The 18,308-nt window shown below is 44.1% G+C and overlaps 1 protein-coding gene across 2 annotated transcripts in view; it reads right to left on the bottom strand.

Annotated features, from left to right (window-relative positions):
- MINDY3 (MINDY lysine 48 deubiquitinase 3) overlaps positions 1-18,308 on the bottom strand; it is a 77,796-nt gene that overhangs the window by 19,104 nt on the left and 40,384 nt on the right. For both annotated transcript variants that reach the window (XM_069959478.1, XM_069959479.1), the window contains one exon: positions 1,921-1,993. In XM_069959478.1, coding sequence (XP_069815579.1) covers positions 1,921-1,993 — 73 coding nt within the window. The remainder of the gene's footprint in view (positions 1-1,920; positions 1,994-18,308) is intronic.

Raw genomic sequence — 18,308 nt, 5'->3', positions numbered from 1 at the left:
GAAGAAGGGAAAGGAAGGACATGATGGAAACCTTTATATATGTTACAGGAGGAAGAAGGGAAAGGGAAGACATGATGGAAACCTTTATATATGTTACAGGAGGAAGAAGGGAAAGGGAGGACATGATGGAAACCTTTATATATGTTACAGGAGGGAAGAAGGGAAAGGGGGGACATGATGGAAACCTTTATATATGTTACAGGAGGAAGAAGGGAAAGGGGGGACATGATGGAAACCTTTATATATGTTACAGGAGGAAGAAGGGAAAGGGGGGACATGATGGAAACCTTTATATATGTTACAGGAGGAAGAAGGGAAAGGGAGGACATGATGGAAACCTTTATATATGTTACAGGAGGAAAAAGGGAAAGGGAGGACATGATGGAAACCTTTATATATGTTACAGGAGGAAGAAGGGAAAGGAAGGACATGATGGAAACCTTTATATATGTTACAGGAGGAAGAAGGGAAAGGGGGACATGATGGAAACCTTTATATATGTTACAGGAGGAAGAAGGGAAAGGGAGGACATGACGGAAACCTTTATATATGTTACAGGAGGAAGAAGGGAAAGGGGGACATGATGGAAACCTTTATATATGTTACAGGAGGAAGAAGGGAAAGGAGGACATGATGGAAACCTTTATACTGTATATGTTACAGGAGGAAGAAGGGAAAGGGGGGACATGATGGAAACCTTTATATATGTTACAGGAGGAAGAAGGGAAAGGGGGACATGATGGAAACCTTTATATATGTTACAGGAGGAAGAAGGGAAAGGAGGACATGATGGAAACCTTTATACTGTATATGTTACAGGAGGAAGAAGGGAAAGGGAGGACATGATGGAAACCTTTATACTGTATATGTTACTGGACTAAATAAGGGTCAGAAGGGAAGAGACTGAACAAGAGGACACAGTAAGAGATTACTGGGGGAAAGATCAGAAGCAATGTGAAAAATATTTACTGAAAGAGTAGTAGATGCTTGGAACAAACTTACAGCAGATGTGGCTGGTAAATCTACAGTGAGTAAATGTAACCTGCCTGGTATATACCATATCTATCCTAAACTAATAAGGGGGATACTAATAGGGCCGACTAGATGGAGCGGGGGGGGGGGGGGGGCCTTTATCTGCCGACATTGTCTATGCTTCTATTGACTCTGCATTAACCAGTTACACATGGCAGATATCTAGAGTTCTAGCATACTTGCCTAAGCTGTATCCAGGTTTTCCAAGACTCCCTAGGGCGGCATCCAACTTCTTCAGCTGCTGGGAGTCAAATGCTGAACGTTTGGGTTGGAGAATGTTGCTGAACCTGAACAGTTCTGCAGGTCCGCTCAACACTAGTCAGGAGTCTCCCATCCAGCAATCGGATATTTATGTCTTATAGAAAGTCCTGAAAATCCCCTTAAAACTTCTCCGCTTATGATTTTTGCTCATATTCCAAGGTAACTGGCTGTAATCAGGGGATCAATTACCTGTAGGAGTCCGTCTGGTATAGTAAATGGAAAGCTGTAAGATTAGTGGCGTCCACTTATAAGGGCCATTGTCCTGTATGCAAAGAGCAACCACCAAGAGTGTCTCTTTCCCTGGAGGACCTTGCATGTCCACTTACTACAGAGACACCCACTGACTGCAATGGCACTGTGTAATACCTACTTTCGCCTGTGGAGGCAGTGCAGGGAAGTTTAACAATTACTTCTTGGTTCCCTATGGATGACAGCCAATCACTGGGGTTTCCAGCACCAAGATGCTGTTAAAGCCATCCAAAGTAGACAACTCCTTTAAATAATGTAATTGGCACCGCCCACGAGGATCAAGCTGCCGTGTTAGGATTTCGCTGTGATCATAGGGATCGTCTAAAGCCAAGTGCAAATAATTTCTATATACACGGCAAACACGTGACATACACTCACCTTCTGGATCGTAGGTTTGGAAAATTCGTCTCGCTTGCTCTGCCGGTGACTCAGGGGCAACGAGAGTCAATTCCTGGAAGACATAAATAACTTATATTATAGCCCCTATCTGTATCTGAACATTTAAAGGGGTCGTTCACCCAAAATAATTCCTTTCAATTCAACTGGTGTCAGAAAGTTATATAGATATTAATTTCTGCTGCCCCCTCTGTCCATTAAAGGAACTGTTCAGAGCAGCAGCAAATCCCCATAGAAAACCTCTCCTGCTCTGGACAGTTCCTGACATGGACAGAGGTGGCAGCAGAGAGCACTGTGTCAGACTGGAAAGAATACACCACTTCCTGCAGGACATACAGCAGCTAAAAAGTACTGGAAGACTGGAAATTTTTTAATAGAAGTAAATTACAAATCTATATAACTTCGTAGAAAAAACACTTAAGTATCTACAGATAATTCCTTGAAATGCAATGTGAAATATTCAGATGGATAAATGACGTTTGCCGACCACAAATACAAATCAGGTAAGAAAAACCGCCTGAGATGCAGTAAACAGGATGAAAGGCGAAATTAGCATGGCTGACCGGGAACATGGAGGAGATCTATACACTGTAAGAGACACAGAGCGACCTTTCCACGTAAGAGATCTCCTCCATAAATAGGGCGGGAGGTGGAGAGGGCGGAGAGAATACAAAGAACAGACCTGACCAGGGTCGGGAAAAAGCAACTCATAAAAGAGACGACTTAAGGCCGAAGAGATCTGGAGATTCTCTAGAGATCTATAACAAGTGTCAGGAGAGGAGAAGAGGCGGCTACGGAGTATTAGAGACTAAGGGCCCTATTCCACCGGTTGATTATTGTTCAGATTATCGTTAAATCGTTCGAATCTAAACGCTAATCGTTTGGTTGAAATGCAGTTAACGATTAACGGCCGAACGAGAAATCGTTGATCGCTTCATAAGCTACACCTATTTTTATCGTTGCTCGTTCGCAAAACGTTCGCAAATCATTCGCATTGAATAAGACATTGTTCGGTCGTTCGCAGTAGATACGAACGCAATAGCGAAGAAATAGCAAAGAAAAAACTATCGCAAATACGATCATAAGTAACGATTGTCGTTCCATGGAAATGAGTGAACGTTTTCAGGTCTTTCGCATCACGGTCATTTGAGATCGTTAATCGTTATCGATTATGCGAACGATAATCGTCTGGTGGAATAGGGCCCTAAGAGAAGCGGAGAACAAGCGGCTACAGAGTTTTAGAGAGTAAGAGGAGAACAAGCGGCTACAGAGTATTAGAGAGTAAGAGGAGAACAAGCGGCTACAGAGTATTAGAGAGTAAGAGGAGAAAAAGCGGCTACGGAGTATTAGAGAGTAAGAGGAGAACAAGCGGCTACGGAGTATTAGAGAGTAAGAGGAGAACAAGCGGCTACAGAGTATTAGAGAGTAAGAGGAGAAAAAGCGGCTACAGAGTATTAGAGAGTAAGAGGAGAACAAGCGGCTACGAAGTATAGGAGGGTATGAGGAGAACAAGCGGCTACGGAGTATTAGAGAGTAAGAGGAGAACAAGCGGCTACGGAGTATTAGAGAGTAAGAGGAGAACAAGCAGCTACGGAGTATTAGAGGGTAAGAGGAGAACAAGCGGCTACAGAGTATTAGAGAGTAAAAGGAGCAGAGAACAAGCGGCTACAGAGTATTAGAGGATAAGAGGAGCGGAGAACAAGCAGCTACGGAGTATTAGAGAGTAAGAAGAGAACAAGCGGCTACAGAGTATTAGAGAGTAAAAGGAGCAGAGAACAAGCGGCTACAGAGTATTAGAGGGTAAGAGGAGAACAAGCGGCTACGGAGTATTAGAGGATAAGAGGAGCGGAGAACAAGCAGCTACGGAGTATTAGAGAGTAAGAGGAGAACAAGCGGCTACAGAGAATTAGAGAGTAAAAGGAGCGGAGAACAAGCGGCTACAGAGTATTAGAGGGTAAGAGGAGCGGAGAACAAGCAGCTACGGAGTATTAGAGAGTAAGAGGAGAACAAGCGGCTACAGAGTATTAGAGGGTAAGAGGAGAACAAGCGGCTACAGAGTATTAGAGGGTAAGAGGAGAACAAGCGGCTACAGAGTATTAGAGAGTAAGAGGAGCGGAGAACAAGCAGCTACGGAGTATTAGAGAAGCGGAGAACAAGCAGCTACAGAGTATTAGAGAAGCGGAGAACAAGCGGCTACGGAGTATTAGAGAGTAAAAGGAGCAGAGAACAAGCGGCTACAGAGTATTAGAGGGTAAGAGGAGCGGAGAACAAGCGGCTACAGAGTATTAGAGAGTAAGAGGAGCGGAGAACAAGCAGCTACGGAGTATTAGAGGGTAAGAGGAGCAGAGAACAAGCAGCTACGGAGTATTAGAGGGTAAGAGGAGCGGAGAACAAGCGGCTACAGAGTATTAGAGAGTAAGAGGAGCGGAGAACAAGCAGCTACGGAGTATTAGAGAAGCGGAGAACAAGCAGCTACAGAGTATTAGAGAAGCGGAGAACAAGCGGCTACGGAGTATTAGAGAGTAAGAGGAGAACAAGCGGCTACAGAGTATAAGAGAGTAAAAGGAGCAGAGAACAAGCGGCTACAGAGTATTAGAGGATAAGAGGAGCGGAGAACAAGCAGGTACGGAGTATTAGAGAAGCGGAGAACAAGCGGCTACGGAGTATTAGAGGGTAAGAGGAGCGGAGAACAAGCAGGTACGGAGTATTAGAGAAGCGGAGAACAAGCGGCTACGGAGTATTAGAGGGTAAGAGGAGCGGAGAACAAGCGGCTACAGAGTATTAGAGAGTAAGAGGAGCGGAGAACAAGCAGCTACGGAGTATTAGAGGGTAAGAGGAGCGGAGAACAAGCAGCTACAGAGTATTAGAGAGTAAGAGGAGCGGAGAACAAGCAGCTACGGAGTATTAGAGAAGCGGAGAACAAGCAGCTATGGAGTATTAGAGAGTAAGAGGAGAACAAGCGGCTACGGAGTATTAGAGAGTAAAAGGAGCAGAGAACAAGCGGCTACAGAGTATTAGAGAGTAAGAGGAGAACAAGCGGCTACAGAGTATTAGAGAGTAAGAGGAGCGGAGAAAAATCTAATATAGAAAGAAGATACATAACATAGAGAATTAACCTGGAATAGAAAGCAGAGAGATGTCCAAAGAGCTTACAGTCTAATAGCTGGAAGAGGAATATGAACACTTTATAGTCCCTAAATTCATTAGCGGCAAAGATGGAGGCCACCAGATTACCCCGAGCCGCTCGGTTAGGAGGTCTGAAGACATGACTGTCCCCTCTAAGTATAGGCTCCAGGTTTATTTCAATACATTGGGGGATTAGGACCACCCTGGCATCGGTGTACCTCCTGCAGGAATATAGCACTGGCTGTGATGAAATCTGACATGTCTGACCCCTCTGACCCCACACATTTCCTATGTCAGGACAATAATACATAAGACCACTCAGCTCACTGATACTGCTATGTGCTATGGCAGATGCTGAGAGTGGAGATGGTCTCACATAGTACCCAGACAACCATCTAATGTGAATGATAGAGGGAATCTGTCAGCTGTCCTTCCTGTCCCATCCCGCTGTTACATATCTGTTAGGACAAGGAGACACCTGGTACCTTCCATATATCCATCTGTGCTTCCACAATGTAAAAAAATTATTTTATTCTTTGGTACAAGGAGTCAGAAAGTTCCTGAATAGCTGCAAGCTGGACGCCTCCTCTCTCCCCCTGCCTGCCTGACAGACAGCTGAGTCACAAGCAGCTTCAGGGATGGGAGGGGGAGTGAGGTGTTACAGCCTGGTGCACTTTAGGAGCTCGGGAACAACTCTTTGACTCTTCATACAATGTATAAAACATACCCAATCCTTTTACCTCAAGGGACATTTGTTTACAAATTTTTTCTTTCAAATCAACTGGTCCCACTTATCAGCTGCTGTATGTCCTGCAGGAAGTGGTGTATTCTCTCCAGTCTGACACAGTGCTCTCTGCTGCCACCTCTGTCCATGTCAGGAACTGTCCAGAGCAGGAGAGTGCACGCCTGCGGGGTTGGTGGCCACTGACTGGCACGGTGTGGACTTAGTGTAGGGACCCATGTGTATCAGATACCGGCACGAGGTACATGGGGCAGTATGGCTTGATCAATTCATACACAAAATTCTGATGTGTTTTTTATTTAGCCAAGCGGCACTAGTATCAGCCATAGGTGTGATGTGCAGCACTCTGTTTCTTCCCTGAGCCAGAGCAGGAGAGGTTTTCTATGGGGATTTGCTGCTGCTCTGGACAGTTCCTGACATGGACAGAGGTGGCAGCAGAGAGCACTGTGTCAGACTGGAGGGAATACACCACTTCCTGCAGGACATACAGCAGCTGGTAAGTGCTGAAAGACTGGAGATTTTTATAAAGAAGTAAATTACAAATCTATGGAACTTTCTGGCACCAGCTGATTTGAAAGAAATGATTTTTTACTGGAGTTCCCCTTTAAGACGTCAATGGAAAATCTCTCTGACCCTACAGGGAGCAGCACCCTCAGACTGTACAATCACTAATACAAGTAACAGAAATACAGACATTCAAAAACCTCCCAATACCCATCGCCTCTTCCTCCTGTAATGCGCCGCAGGCGTGTATAGTCTTGTATCACGGCCATACGGACCATAAAGAGGGTTAATACATTTCTCATGGCAGATTCAATATAAAATTCCTAAATAATCCAGATATTTCAGTGTTCTCTAGGTGATTGCGTCCTGCCAAACATACAAATAGTTCTCAACTATTTCCACGCAGATCAAGTATCACAAGTCCTACCCATCGCACGGCATCAAATAAGCACAAAACAAGTGATACCGAATGTAATAAAAGGGAGTAGTGACCCCAATGATGGTCCAGTGAGGGTGTGGGAACAGTGCCCCCTAGTGACCCCACTGATGGCCCTGTAAGGGTGTAGGCACAGTGCCCATAATGCTAGTGACCCTACTGATGCCCTGTGAGGGTGTTAGCACATTGCCCCCTAGTGACCCCAATGATGCCCCTACACAGTGCCCCATAGTGACAGCTATAAAATGTAGAGAAGCCCACGGAGGTCACCTCTCCTGGCTCACTCTAGCCATCAGTGGGGATGTGAACATATTGTGCTGATCTGATTGCTGGTAGATGTAGTGCACCAGATCCTGCCCCATTATTCCTCTGAGGACGATGCTGGACATGGTCAGTACTATATATACGCTGTATACGCTACAAGACAAGATGTAAGCCTTCTCCTCACATGTATATTATCTATATCATTACCTATCTCTATACACATCAGGCCTGGATTGTTTGGAATAGTCCGGGTCACGCTCGTTGCTTATTTCAACAAATCATTGAAGTGAAAGTGGAAAGTGATTGCGGAATGACAGCGTCTATAAATGACGGCCGCCACCTGCACGCAGAATGACATGACGGGTATCTATTATCCATGTATAATGCCGCCCCGGTGATGGAGTAAGAGAGCTTGGCACAAGTCCACCCCATATAAAAATAAACAGAATATACGCCAGTACACATAGTCATACATGGACATGGGCCGTCACCAGTTATATCGCTGGTTACACAATACAGGGGAAGTTAAAATATCAACTGGTGCCAGAGATTTGTAATTTACTTCTATTAAAAAATCTCCAGTTTTCCAGTACTTATCAGCCGCAGTATGTCATGCAGGAAGTGGGGTATTCTCTCCAGTCTCTCTGCTGCCACCTCTGTCCATGTCAGGAACTGTCCAGGGCAGCAGCAAATCCCCATAGAAAACCTCTCCTGCTCCGGACAGTTCCTGACATGGACAGAGGTGGCAGCAGAGAGCACTGTGTCACTGTGTCAGACTGGAGAGAATACACCACTTCCTGCAAGACATACAGCAGCTGATAAGTACTGGAAAACAAATCTCTGGCACTTTCTGGCATCAGTGGATTTAAAAGAAAACATTTTCTGCTGAACTTGACCTTTAATCAGCATCTGTGCCAAAGCCATCTTTTAGGTTCATGGGGGGGGGGGGGGGGGGGGGTTTGGTTGAGCGGAGTCTTAATAGCGTATATATTAGACATGAGGCAGATAGAATAGTCCACCAGAAAGTTGCCATGTTGTGCGGTTCTTTCTAAATGTGTCAGGTCCCGAGGGGACGCCCCTCTGGGTTCCAGGCTGTCTTGTTTGGAAGTAACTCTGTCGGACAAGACGTGCTTCTTCCTGTGAAGAGTCCCGTTATGGTCACAGAATAGATACTTCCAGGGACACTTCTAAGGACGGACGGAAAAAGATTCAGCAAGAGGAAACAATGTACTCGAGGCCAAGAAGAGACTCTAAAACCAACCGAGACTTAAGGAAACACTGAGATCTGAAGGACTGTTATTTCTTCCGGCCATGGTGCTGACAGCAGATATGTATGGAGGGCCAGAGACTACTTACTGCAAGGACGGGGACCTGGCTGCTGCAAAAATACAATCATCATGATGACTGGACGGCTAAAGCTGGCCAGGCATGATGGAAATCGTAGTCTTACAACAGCGGCAGGGCCAACGGTTCCCCAATCCCTACTGGCCGATCACCTCCTTGGTGGATCAAACCTCCATCTCCGCTCCTTAAAGGGGTTGTCCACTCTTGTTTCCAGGTTGGGTGCAGGAATGATGATAATTACTTGCGATCGTTCTTGCAATCATCCTGTAGTCAATGATCACTCGTTTAATAGCTATTACACCTACAGAACCTACGGGAACGATGTGTTATTACACCGAGCCATTCGTGAACGATCTGCGGAGATCACTGATTTTCAGTCCTGGTCTACACAAGCGATCGACAATTTCTCGTTAGTCGTTTAATCGCTGTCTGCAATTGCACTAAACGATTATCATTGAAATCCGAATGGTATAATGATTTTTCAAACAATAATTGTCCTGTGTAATAGGGCCCTAACAGTCTAACAGTCAACAAATGGGTAAAACCATGTGGTCCATACTCAATAAGGCTATGGAGCGGGGTCTTTTTGGTACATGCAGGCTGTTACGTCTCAGTGCACCTTTTTATATGGCATACGTTGAAGACTTTGATGCAATACTGGAACCATACGCTGACAGAAAGTGCTCATAAATCTACCCCATCTAAGATTGTTTCCAGTCGCATAAGTACTGTAGCAGGTGAAAGGCAAAGCTATTTCAATGTTATCCCAGGTGGCAAAACAAGTCGCGCTTCACCGGCCCTTCAAGAAATAAACAGATGAGAAAATCATCTAGAAATTCACTAATGAAGAAACAAATGGAACAATAGAGAAAAGCAAAAGAAAGCTGCAGCTGGAGAACAAATTGAGGTCAAATAGAAGAAGTTCTAAGGTGACTGACATAATTACATGAAACCCGAGAACCTGGAGATGTGCCGGCCTATTGTCCTGAAGCTAGTCCACAGATCCTGGGACCAAGGTGACTCATCTGTCCCAACCGCAGAGAGGTAAACATGCCTTGGTTTATTTATATGGTGGTACTTGGTTGGCCTCATCTTTTTTTTTTTTTTTTAAAAAGACTGTTGTTGCTTGTACAGCACCACCACGGCAACCCTTTGTGCAGTCAAAGCCATTACCCGTCTCCATCACTCCGATGACATCTGCAGGTAGTGTAGAGGATACTAAACTTCTGAGCTACGTGGCTAACGGTAACCATAGCCTTGCCTCAGGACTTTGTCTACACCGTCCACCTTCAGATTTGTTGCGTGGTGCTTATTTGACCTCCAGGTTTTGGTCAATTTTTGGTTTACACTTTCTCATTCTCAGGTTTGTCACATCTTGATTTCGCTCCTGGTGAAGGCCCCCTATGGTTTCTGCTCCGGGAATATCTCTGGGGACAGCAACCCGTAAACCTGACCAAGAATGTCCATTCTGCCTTGTGGTGGTTACAAGAACTGTGAGGTTCCTAGAAGGCTTTGACTATAAAGATTACTTTAGAGAGTTGAGGGAGTCAAGAATCCCCTTTATTTGGTAAGAATTGTAGAAATGTTTTCTCCAAACCTCCAATGTTGTGTTTGCAAATGGCAAAAACCAAGAATGTCCGAGAATGAAAAAGGAAGTGAGCCTAAGTGCCTGCGTTCAGTACTGAAGGCCCACCCCATCTAAGTGAATGAGCCATTCAACCAGACACAACAACATTATGGAGATCAGCGCTGCTTCAGGTACTGCAGTCAAGAGGACGCTGAAAGCTACTTACTGCTAAAACACTGCATGGACCGAATCCCCATTGATCACATTAACATTAGCAAAAAAAGTCTATAAATTCCCTTTAAAAAGGTAAGAATAAGACCTATACGGCAGTCTATAGTGATTCTGATATGCAAAAATACTGCGGAGACACCATCATGTGTTTCTCAACGTAAGTGAGTTAGCCAGACCTTCTACTGGGAACAACCAAGATATCCAAGGTATCCATCCACAGACAGCTGTTTCAGGGTATTTGCCCCTCACGGAGTAGGATTAGTAGAATACCCCGAAACAGCTGTCTTTGGATGGTTTCCTGCCTCGGGTCATATCATGCTTGACTGTGGCTTGTTGGAAGGTGGTTTCCTTACCCGGAGACACCCCCTCGACTTAGTTGTTCCTTCCTGGTAGAAGGTCTGGCTAGCTCACAGACGTTAAAAAAAAACAAAAAAAAACAGGTGATGGTCTCTCTGCAGTATTTTTACATACATGTCTTCCCAGGGGCAATGTTCTTATTTACTGATGTTGAAAACAATGTGGCTGTGTCTCTGCAGTGTTTTGGTTAATCTCCCTGAGGTCAAACAGTATTAGCCAGAATCCTGCTCCACACTCATAAGGGGTAAATACCCCGAAACAGCTGTCTGTGGATGGATGCCTTGCTTGGGTCATGTCATGCTTGACCGTGGCTTGTTCTAAGGTGGTTTCCATGACTGGAGAAGGTCAGGGTAGCTCACCGACTTTGAGAAAAACGTCATGGTGTCTCTGCTGTGTTTAGGTTGATTTCCCTTAGGTCAACCATCATTCTTTATAGTGATACTGAGACCAGACTCCTCTTTCATTGGTGACATTATTAAGACATCTAGGGCCGGACATGATCAGGCCTACACACGTTCAGCACATATTTGCCCTTTTCACATTTGATGGCTTGAAACGGATCACTGCTACATAGTTTTGTACTATTTTTACAAGACTGAATCTAGTTTAAAACAAGACCAACTATGTGTTCCCAACAAACCCCTATAACCATCCAAAAGAAAAAAAGCTTCAAAACAAACTCTCGATAACTTATTACGCAATGGTTATATTTGGATCCAAAAATAAGAAGGGCTGATTTATTCTTGAGCTATTTGAGGAACGAGATCTAATCAATGCGTTTATTCACTTACTTCCTGTCCCCGAATGAAATACTCCACTAAAGTACAGCTGGAGGAAGAAAGATCCGAGAGGAAGACAATCAAGCATCTTATAGACTTCTTCTGAAGACTCTAGCAGACCTTACAGTAACTGTGGTCACTAGGGTTTGGTTTTATGGGAAACTGTGGTGAAATACCACACCTAACCTCCAATGTAGAGTTTGCAAATGGCCATTCCATATATTCAAATCCACACCGGTCATAAACCGATCGGGAGAACGAGCCGGGATGGCTTAATCCCTGTGCTGGATAGACTCCCAATGCAAGTCTATGGGGTCATCCAGGTCTCATGGACACAAAAGGGGGGGGGGGAGATGGTCGCCTCCCCGCTCGGTTGTCTAAACACTTAGGGTCCTATTACACAAAGTGATTTTTAACAATTTAGACTAGATCATTTATCGTTAACCTGAAATCATTCACGATGTTACACCAAACATTAGGGAGTTAGTAAAAATTGTTCACTCCATCTGATCCCAGCAGAAAAAAAAAAAGTAACAATGCGGAATGACAAGGAATGATTAGTGAACGATTAACAATGATTTTGGAGTCAGCACCAAACAAACAATGAACGATTAATCCATAGTTACCCGCATTTACAGTATGGTTTCAACATAGTAACAACAAGCTGCTGTTATCTCCTATTATAACATATTGCCCACTAGAATACATGCACTGGAAATACTTGAGCCTGTTGTAGGGTTTAAGGAGAAATATTGACTTTCAGAAAAAGCACCACTCTTATCTTCAGTCTGTGTGCGGTATTGCAGCTCAGTTCCATTGAAGTGGTCACTTTAGCTTCTAGGACTATGGCAACCCCAATGGACACATCGCAATTAACACAAAAAATCTTTTGTGTATTCCTGCAAGCCAAGTGAATTAGTGGGCGACCAAAAGCCTGGCTGATCCATTGCTGTGCTCAGTTTAATGGAGATGTGCAGCTCTGAAGCCTATACAGCTGACAACTGAAGGTCTGCGCAGACTGAAAGGTGGACATAGTGGGACCGAATGATCATCTAATGCCAATAGCCTAATGGCCCTATTCCACGGAACGTTTGTCGTTCATAAATTCGCTAAAACGACCGCTCGTTAACGATAATCGTTCCGTGGAATAGATGTAAATGATCGAACGACTACAGCAAAATCGTCGTTCAGTCGTTATAAAATGTTTTTCAACATGTCGAAAAAAAATCCTTAGTCTTTCAACGATAATTCGCGAATCGTTTTGTTGAATTAGAAATCGTTCACCCAATGTGTTGAAAAACTAGGTGTGTTGTATTCAAATTATCACCCCGGCGAACGTTTTAAACGAGCATGTAATGACCGCAAAGTAATCGTTATCGTTCACGTGTTATATGTTGTCGTTCGCAAAATATAGTCGTGAATTAATCGTTAACGAGCGGTCGTTTTAGCGAATTTATGAACGACAAACGTTCCGTGGAATAGGGCCATTAATCTACCTGAAAGGACCAAGTATTCAGTATGAAGGATCGGACGGGGCCTTCTGAACGTTGAGTGCCGGGAGGACATGTGAGTGTTATATGAGCATATGATCTATCACAGCATCACCCTTTCACCTCACTTAGCACAGTGAACGTCTTTGCTCCGACCACCGCCGCTCCCTCGCCTCCATTAGAAGATTTAGATAAAAGAAATTTCAGGAACGATCCAAGAATGTGGAAACTCATTGCCGTTTAGGAGAACACAATGTGCGGCCAATTGCTCTTCATTCGTTACACTTTAAAAACATATCTGGCAGAATTCCCGCACCGTGACTTTTATGCTGAGTGACGTCTGGAGTGTGAACAATGTTTTATTAGTGATCTTACACGGCTGTGTATCATGTAATGTGCTATAGGAAAGGACAGCAAGGCAGCACCAGCCGCACCAGATGTGACGGTAGGGCGGCCATAGGAAGGATACCACCTCTCCTCGAGAGAAGTCTATAAAGGGCAGGTGATAAATTCTGGATTGATGGGGATCTGCCCACTGGCAAGTCCATCATTCACTATGACGTCAACTGACTGAATGAGCATGTGCTCTGCCACTCTGTCCAGACTCTACAGGACTGACGAAGGCCACCAAGCACTGTCCTCTGCTATCTTCAGGAGTCCCATGGATACAGCAATACATTATTAGAGATGAGTGCAACTGGAGCAGCTAGAGTCCGATCGTTCGGCATTTGATTATCGATGGCTGAAGTTGTTGGATACAGCCCTAAAGAGTCCTGGTGGATATAGCCATAGGCCATAACCATGTCTTTCTGGATTCTCTAGGGCGGTATCCAACTTCTTGGAGCTGCTCCAGTGGCGGTCATCTCTAATAATTATTTCTCTTCTAGAGGAGCGTTAGTTTGCATTAAGTCTTAAGATGATCCTGCCATGTGAAATGTGCAGTTCAGTCTCCCAGCATCATAAAGCAGGACGACAAGGGCAGAACTATATAAAGTCTTGTGGGAAAAGATTTACTGTAACTTGTAAGTTACCGATTAAAGTCTCTATACGTTCTGGGCTTAGGAGTCCAGTGGGTGGTCCTAGACAATTCATTTAGCCATTTCTGTATGAGTATACATAGAGTTAACTGTCAATCACTTACTATGGCCGCCCACTGGACTCTTAAGATCAGATTGAGCAGAGATATGAATAAATGATCCAGTAATCTTTCACATATGGTCCATAACATGATGCTGGTAAATCGTAACACGTTCCCTTTGAAGGTTTTATGCAGACTGAGGGTCCTGTTAGACCAAGCGATTTTTCAACAATAACTGATCTCATACGACCGCTTTGGAGAACAACCTGAAATCATTCAACCTTTACATGGATCAATCATTGTTACTTTCGATCGTTCTTTCGGTTGTCCAGTCCTCACTGATCATTTGATTCAGTGCTATTACACCCCCAGAACCTATGGGAACGGCTGAATCCCGTGTTATTACACCAAATGATTTGCAAACGATAAGCGATGATTTTAGGTGCCGGTCTAAAGAAGCGAACATCGCTTTCTTCTAAGTCGTTTAATTGTAGCCTGCAATTTCACAAAACAATTATCCTTTAAATTCGAACAATATAACTGTTATTTGAGCTATAATCGGCCCGGGACAATTATGTGAATCATCGATATATTGTTTGCGTTTACATGATAATCGTTTCGTGGAAAAGTGGAAATAACCAAACTACCAACGAGAAATCGTTTATCTGGTGCTTACACCAAAATAATGTCTAATAATTTACTAATAGTTTACTAATTGTTCAGTGTAATATGGTGAACAATTTCAGGTTAACGGTAAATGATCTAGTCTGTGATCTTTTATAATTAAAAATCGCTTTGTCTAATAGGACCCTAACTCCTAACTTTTCGTCATGTCCCCAGAGCTCCAGTCTTAGGACTTGGAAATGAAGTCTACGGTGATCTCCAGCTTGTTGTACACCTGCAGTCATTTCACTATAGTCCTCAAAAACCTTCATTCTCGTGCTTGCTGGTTGTCACTGATCGCCTAGTTGATTAAATGGAATAGAACTTTAAGGTTACGCATGTTCCTGCAGACTGATCAGTAGGTCATTTAGGTCCTTCACGGGGTTCACGTGCGTGAAGAGAGGCTGTCAAAACCCGACCTGAACACAGATCAGACTCGCTGATCCCAGAGGTTTGTACGGCTGCAATCTTATCAAGACAAGCCAAAATGTTCATACGTGATTCTCCAGAGAAAAAAGACTGGATAAACCCAAATAAAATTCCACGCCCTCTGCCAAAATATAAAAAACCTAATTCTCTACCCCGGACTATTTTCTAGCACAAGAGAAACACAATAAAATGTCCTTACAAGGCAAAAACACAGAGATGGCAGGAGCAGCATCGCTGTGGAAGAACTCTGCGTCCTCGGAGACAATATCCCTGCACCGCGTAAGAAACAAAAACAATAGCCGGACCGTAAACATGCCGTGAAGCTGCTCATCTGAACCAGCGGCTCCGCAGCCCGGCCACTTATTCTAGGATTTTACTGTTTATCCCCAGAGGCAAAAAATATCACAGGGCTGGTGCGCTCCAACAAAAACATTCCCCAAAGTTTGATTGTTAAGATCATAAACAGAGGATAAAGGCCAACATACTTTGTAAGCTTTTTGGCTCCTTTGCAACCCTTGTCCTGAAGGCACGACTTATAGATTCAGCCTCGAAACGGGAAACGACAAAGAAAAAGTTTACCGAAACCAGAGCTGGGTTACACCTGCATCGCGAGCAATGATTGTTTTACGGAGGCTAAAAATACATAGAAAGCGAGTGATAATCTCCCGGTCGCTTATAGGGGGATGGTGTGACTACACACTCAACGCAAAAGAAAAATCCCGGCACTCGCGTCTTCTGCGACCTTGATTTATTCAATACGTCAAGAGAAAGGCTGCACAGTTCCAACCTGGGAGCCTCTCTCCACCTGCTGTTAAAGGAACAGGCTCATCAGACAATCACTTATTGTGTAAATGTTTTTATATTAAACGTTTAAAAAAAATATTTTGGTGACATTTTTCCTAATTTTCCATTTTTCTATCTATATTATAAAATAATCCTGATATCTTGCAGTTCTCATTTTTACCACTAGGGCTAAAACTAATCAGAGACTTCCTGCTGTGTCTGTGGTGATAAGAGGAGGCTGCAGTAAAGTGATCTGTACAGCATTGCAGCGTCATGTGACACCAGTAGATAGAGGAGACAATAGCAGCTCCCTGTGGAATGACCTCTTCAAGGGTCACAGAGCGCGCTCAGTAATGTCTCACATTCATCTCAAGGGGACAGAGATTGTCTATTGTCGTCTATGTCCATGAGTCTTGCTGTAAAGCATGTCACTAAATGCTGTTAAGAACAGTTCAGGCAATATGGCTGCCACCATAACAATGTACAAAAAGTGAAATTAAGAAAAACTACAGTCAGAAAATAGAAACAGATTAAAATACAAGAACAAGCATGCAGCACTTCTCTCGATGATTGGAATAAATCAGGATTGCAGAAGACGGGAGTTCCGGGATTTTTCCTTTACTTAGATATTGTGCACAGTGACACCGAATTATGCGGAGTGCCGATATTGCCTAATATCCATTGTCTACACGCTCAAGTACAGATAGGCTGCTAAAAAACCACAATGCAGATGGGTCCTTCCTTCATTTCGGAGACTGAGCTGATTCTTATTGCAAGACCCTTGGATTAGAAATTTTCTCTAAGTGGCGCTACATATACAGATTTTTTCCCCTGAGGGTGAATCGTCTGGATTGTAAAGCTGGCCGTACCCGTAAAATATGACGCTAATCAGCTAAATGTGAGTTCACATATCTTTCCCATATACATGACACTGTCCTAGATGGCAGATCCTTATTGGATGTGTATGACCAGCTTGCACTCTCTATGCATACTTGTGGTCTTTACAAGGAGGAGAATAATTTAGGCTGTGCTTATTCACATTGTAAAATGCACAAAAGAGCTTTTCGTTCACTACTATAGTGCATCAGAAGCTCTATAGCACTGATAGCTTCACAAGCATAAGACAACTTTCCTAAACATGGGGAATAGTGTTGAGAGGAGTTGCCAAACTGTTTAGGTTCAGCAACGCTCTCCGAACCCGAACGTTCACTACTTGACTCACAGCGTCTGGAGAAGTTGGATGCAGCCCTAAAGCTGCCAGGAAAACATGGATACGGCCATAGGAGTCAACTTGTCCAGATGCCAGGAGTCAAATACCGAATGTTCGGGTGTGGAGAATGTTGTTAGACCTGAACAGTTCTGGAACTCTGCTCAACACCAATAGTGACTAACCAAGAGAATGGTTATCTGGAAGTGGTATGGTATACAACACAACATAGTCTGACCTTCATCATGGCCAATCCGGCAGTCTGACCTTCATCATGGCCAATCCGGCAGTCTGTATTTGCACTATAAAACAGGTTTCTAAATGATAGCACAACTACAAAGGTGCGGAGCTTAGAGAGGTGCATGCGTCCAGACAAAACCTAACAAATCTTTGGAAAGGCCTCGTAGCCACATAAGTCCCGTTTCCCAGTTACAGCGAATACTATCTATAAAGCTTATATGCCAATTCTGAGCAATTTTTGAAACAATGGCCCCTTGTCGACCATTGTTTTGGAGAACTCGAGATTAGAGTAACGTGAGCACCCCCTTTCAGAGTGACCTTCTTTACAGCGGCAGACACGAGTCTATCAGTTACATCAGGTGAAACTTTCACAGTCCAAAAACTCAGAATAGTAGAGAGAACAGTTGATGGTGAATTAAGCAGGTACCTTGCTGCTTTTCTCATGGCGATAAGGTGCAGCCGCTAAGCGAGACAATGGATGAACGAAGCTCAGAAAGTAAAGAAAAAGTGAACTTCAGTCGGTCTGTCTGATATATACAGAGTCGTAGATAAGGGAATTAAATTGCCCAAACAACATGCGATACCCTCTAAAGCTCACAGAAACATAACCACTGGGACGTCAGGGTCACAGCAAGAGAGCAGCCACTATTCTGGCCATAATGTTGGTCGGCATTTGTATCGGGGGGGGGGGGGGGGGGGGGGGGGGGGGGGGAATAATCAAAATGATGAGGTTTGATTGTGAAGATTTGAAATGAGTATGCAAAAGAAGAGCCCGTAGAGCCTCATGTAAGAGTCTCGAAACACAGGACTAGCCAGATAGCCCTAGGATGTCACTGCATTGAGCACTTTAGCCAGCAGTGTTACCTTTGGCTTGTCTCCCTGAGATCAGTGATCTGTTTCTCGTATGGCTCTACTAGGCATTGCTCCCACCTAGCCAGAATCCTGCTCCACGCTGATGAGGGGCAAAATCCCGAAACAGCTGTCTGTGGATGGAGACCTGGTGGTTTTGATGGTTTCCCTACAGGAGCCGCCCCTTGGCTGGCTCCTTCCCGGAGGGATATCTGGCTAGTCCTGTATTTCGAGACTCTTAAATGAGGCTCCATGGGTCTTTTTTTTGCATATTCATGTTT

The sequence above is a fragment of the Dendropsophus ebraccatus genome, chromosome 2 (assembly GCF_027789765.1).
Source record: "Dendropsophus ebraccatus isolate aDenEbr1 chromosome 2, aDenEbr1.pat, whole genome shotgun sequence".
Lineage (NCBI taxonomy): Eukaryota > Metazoa > Chordata > Amphibia > Anura > Hylidae > Dendropsophus > Dendropsophus ebraccatus.
Note: the sequence above shows the minus strand (reverse complement) of the source record. Positions and strands in the feature narration are given on the sequence as shown.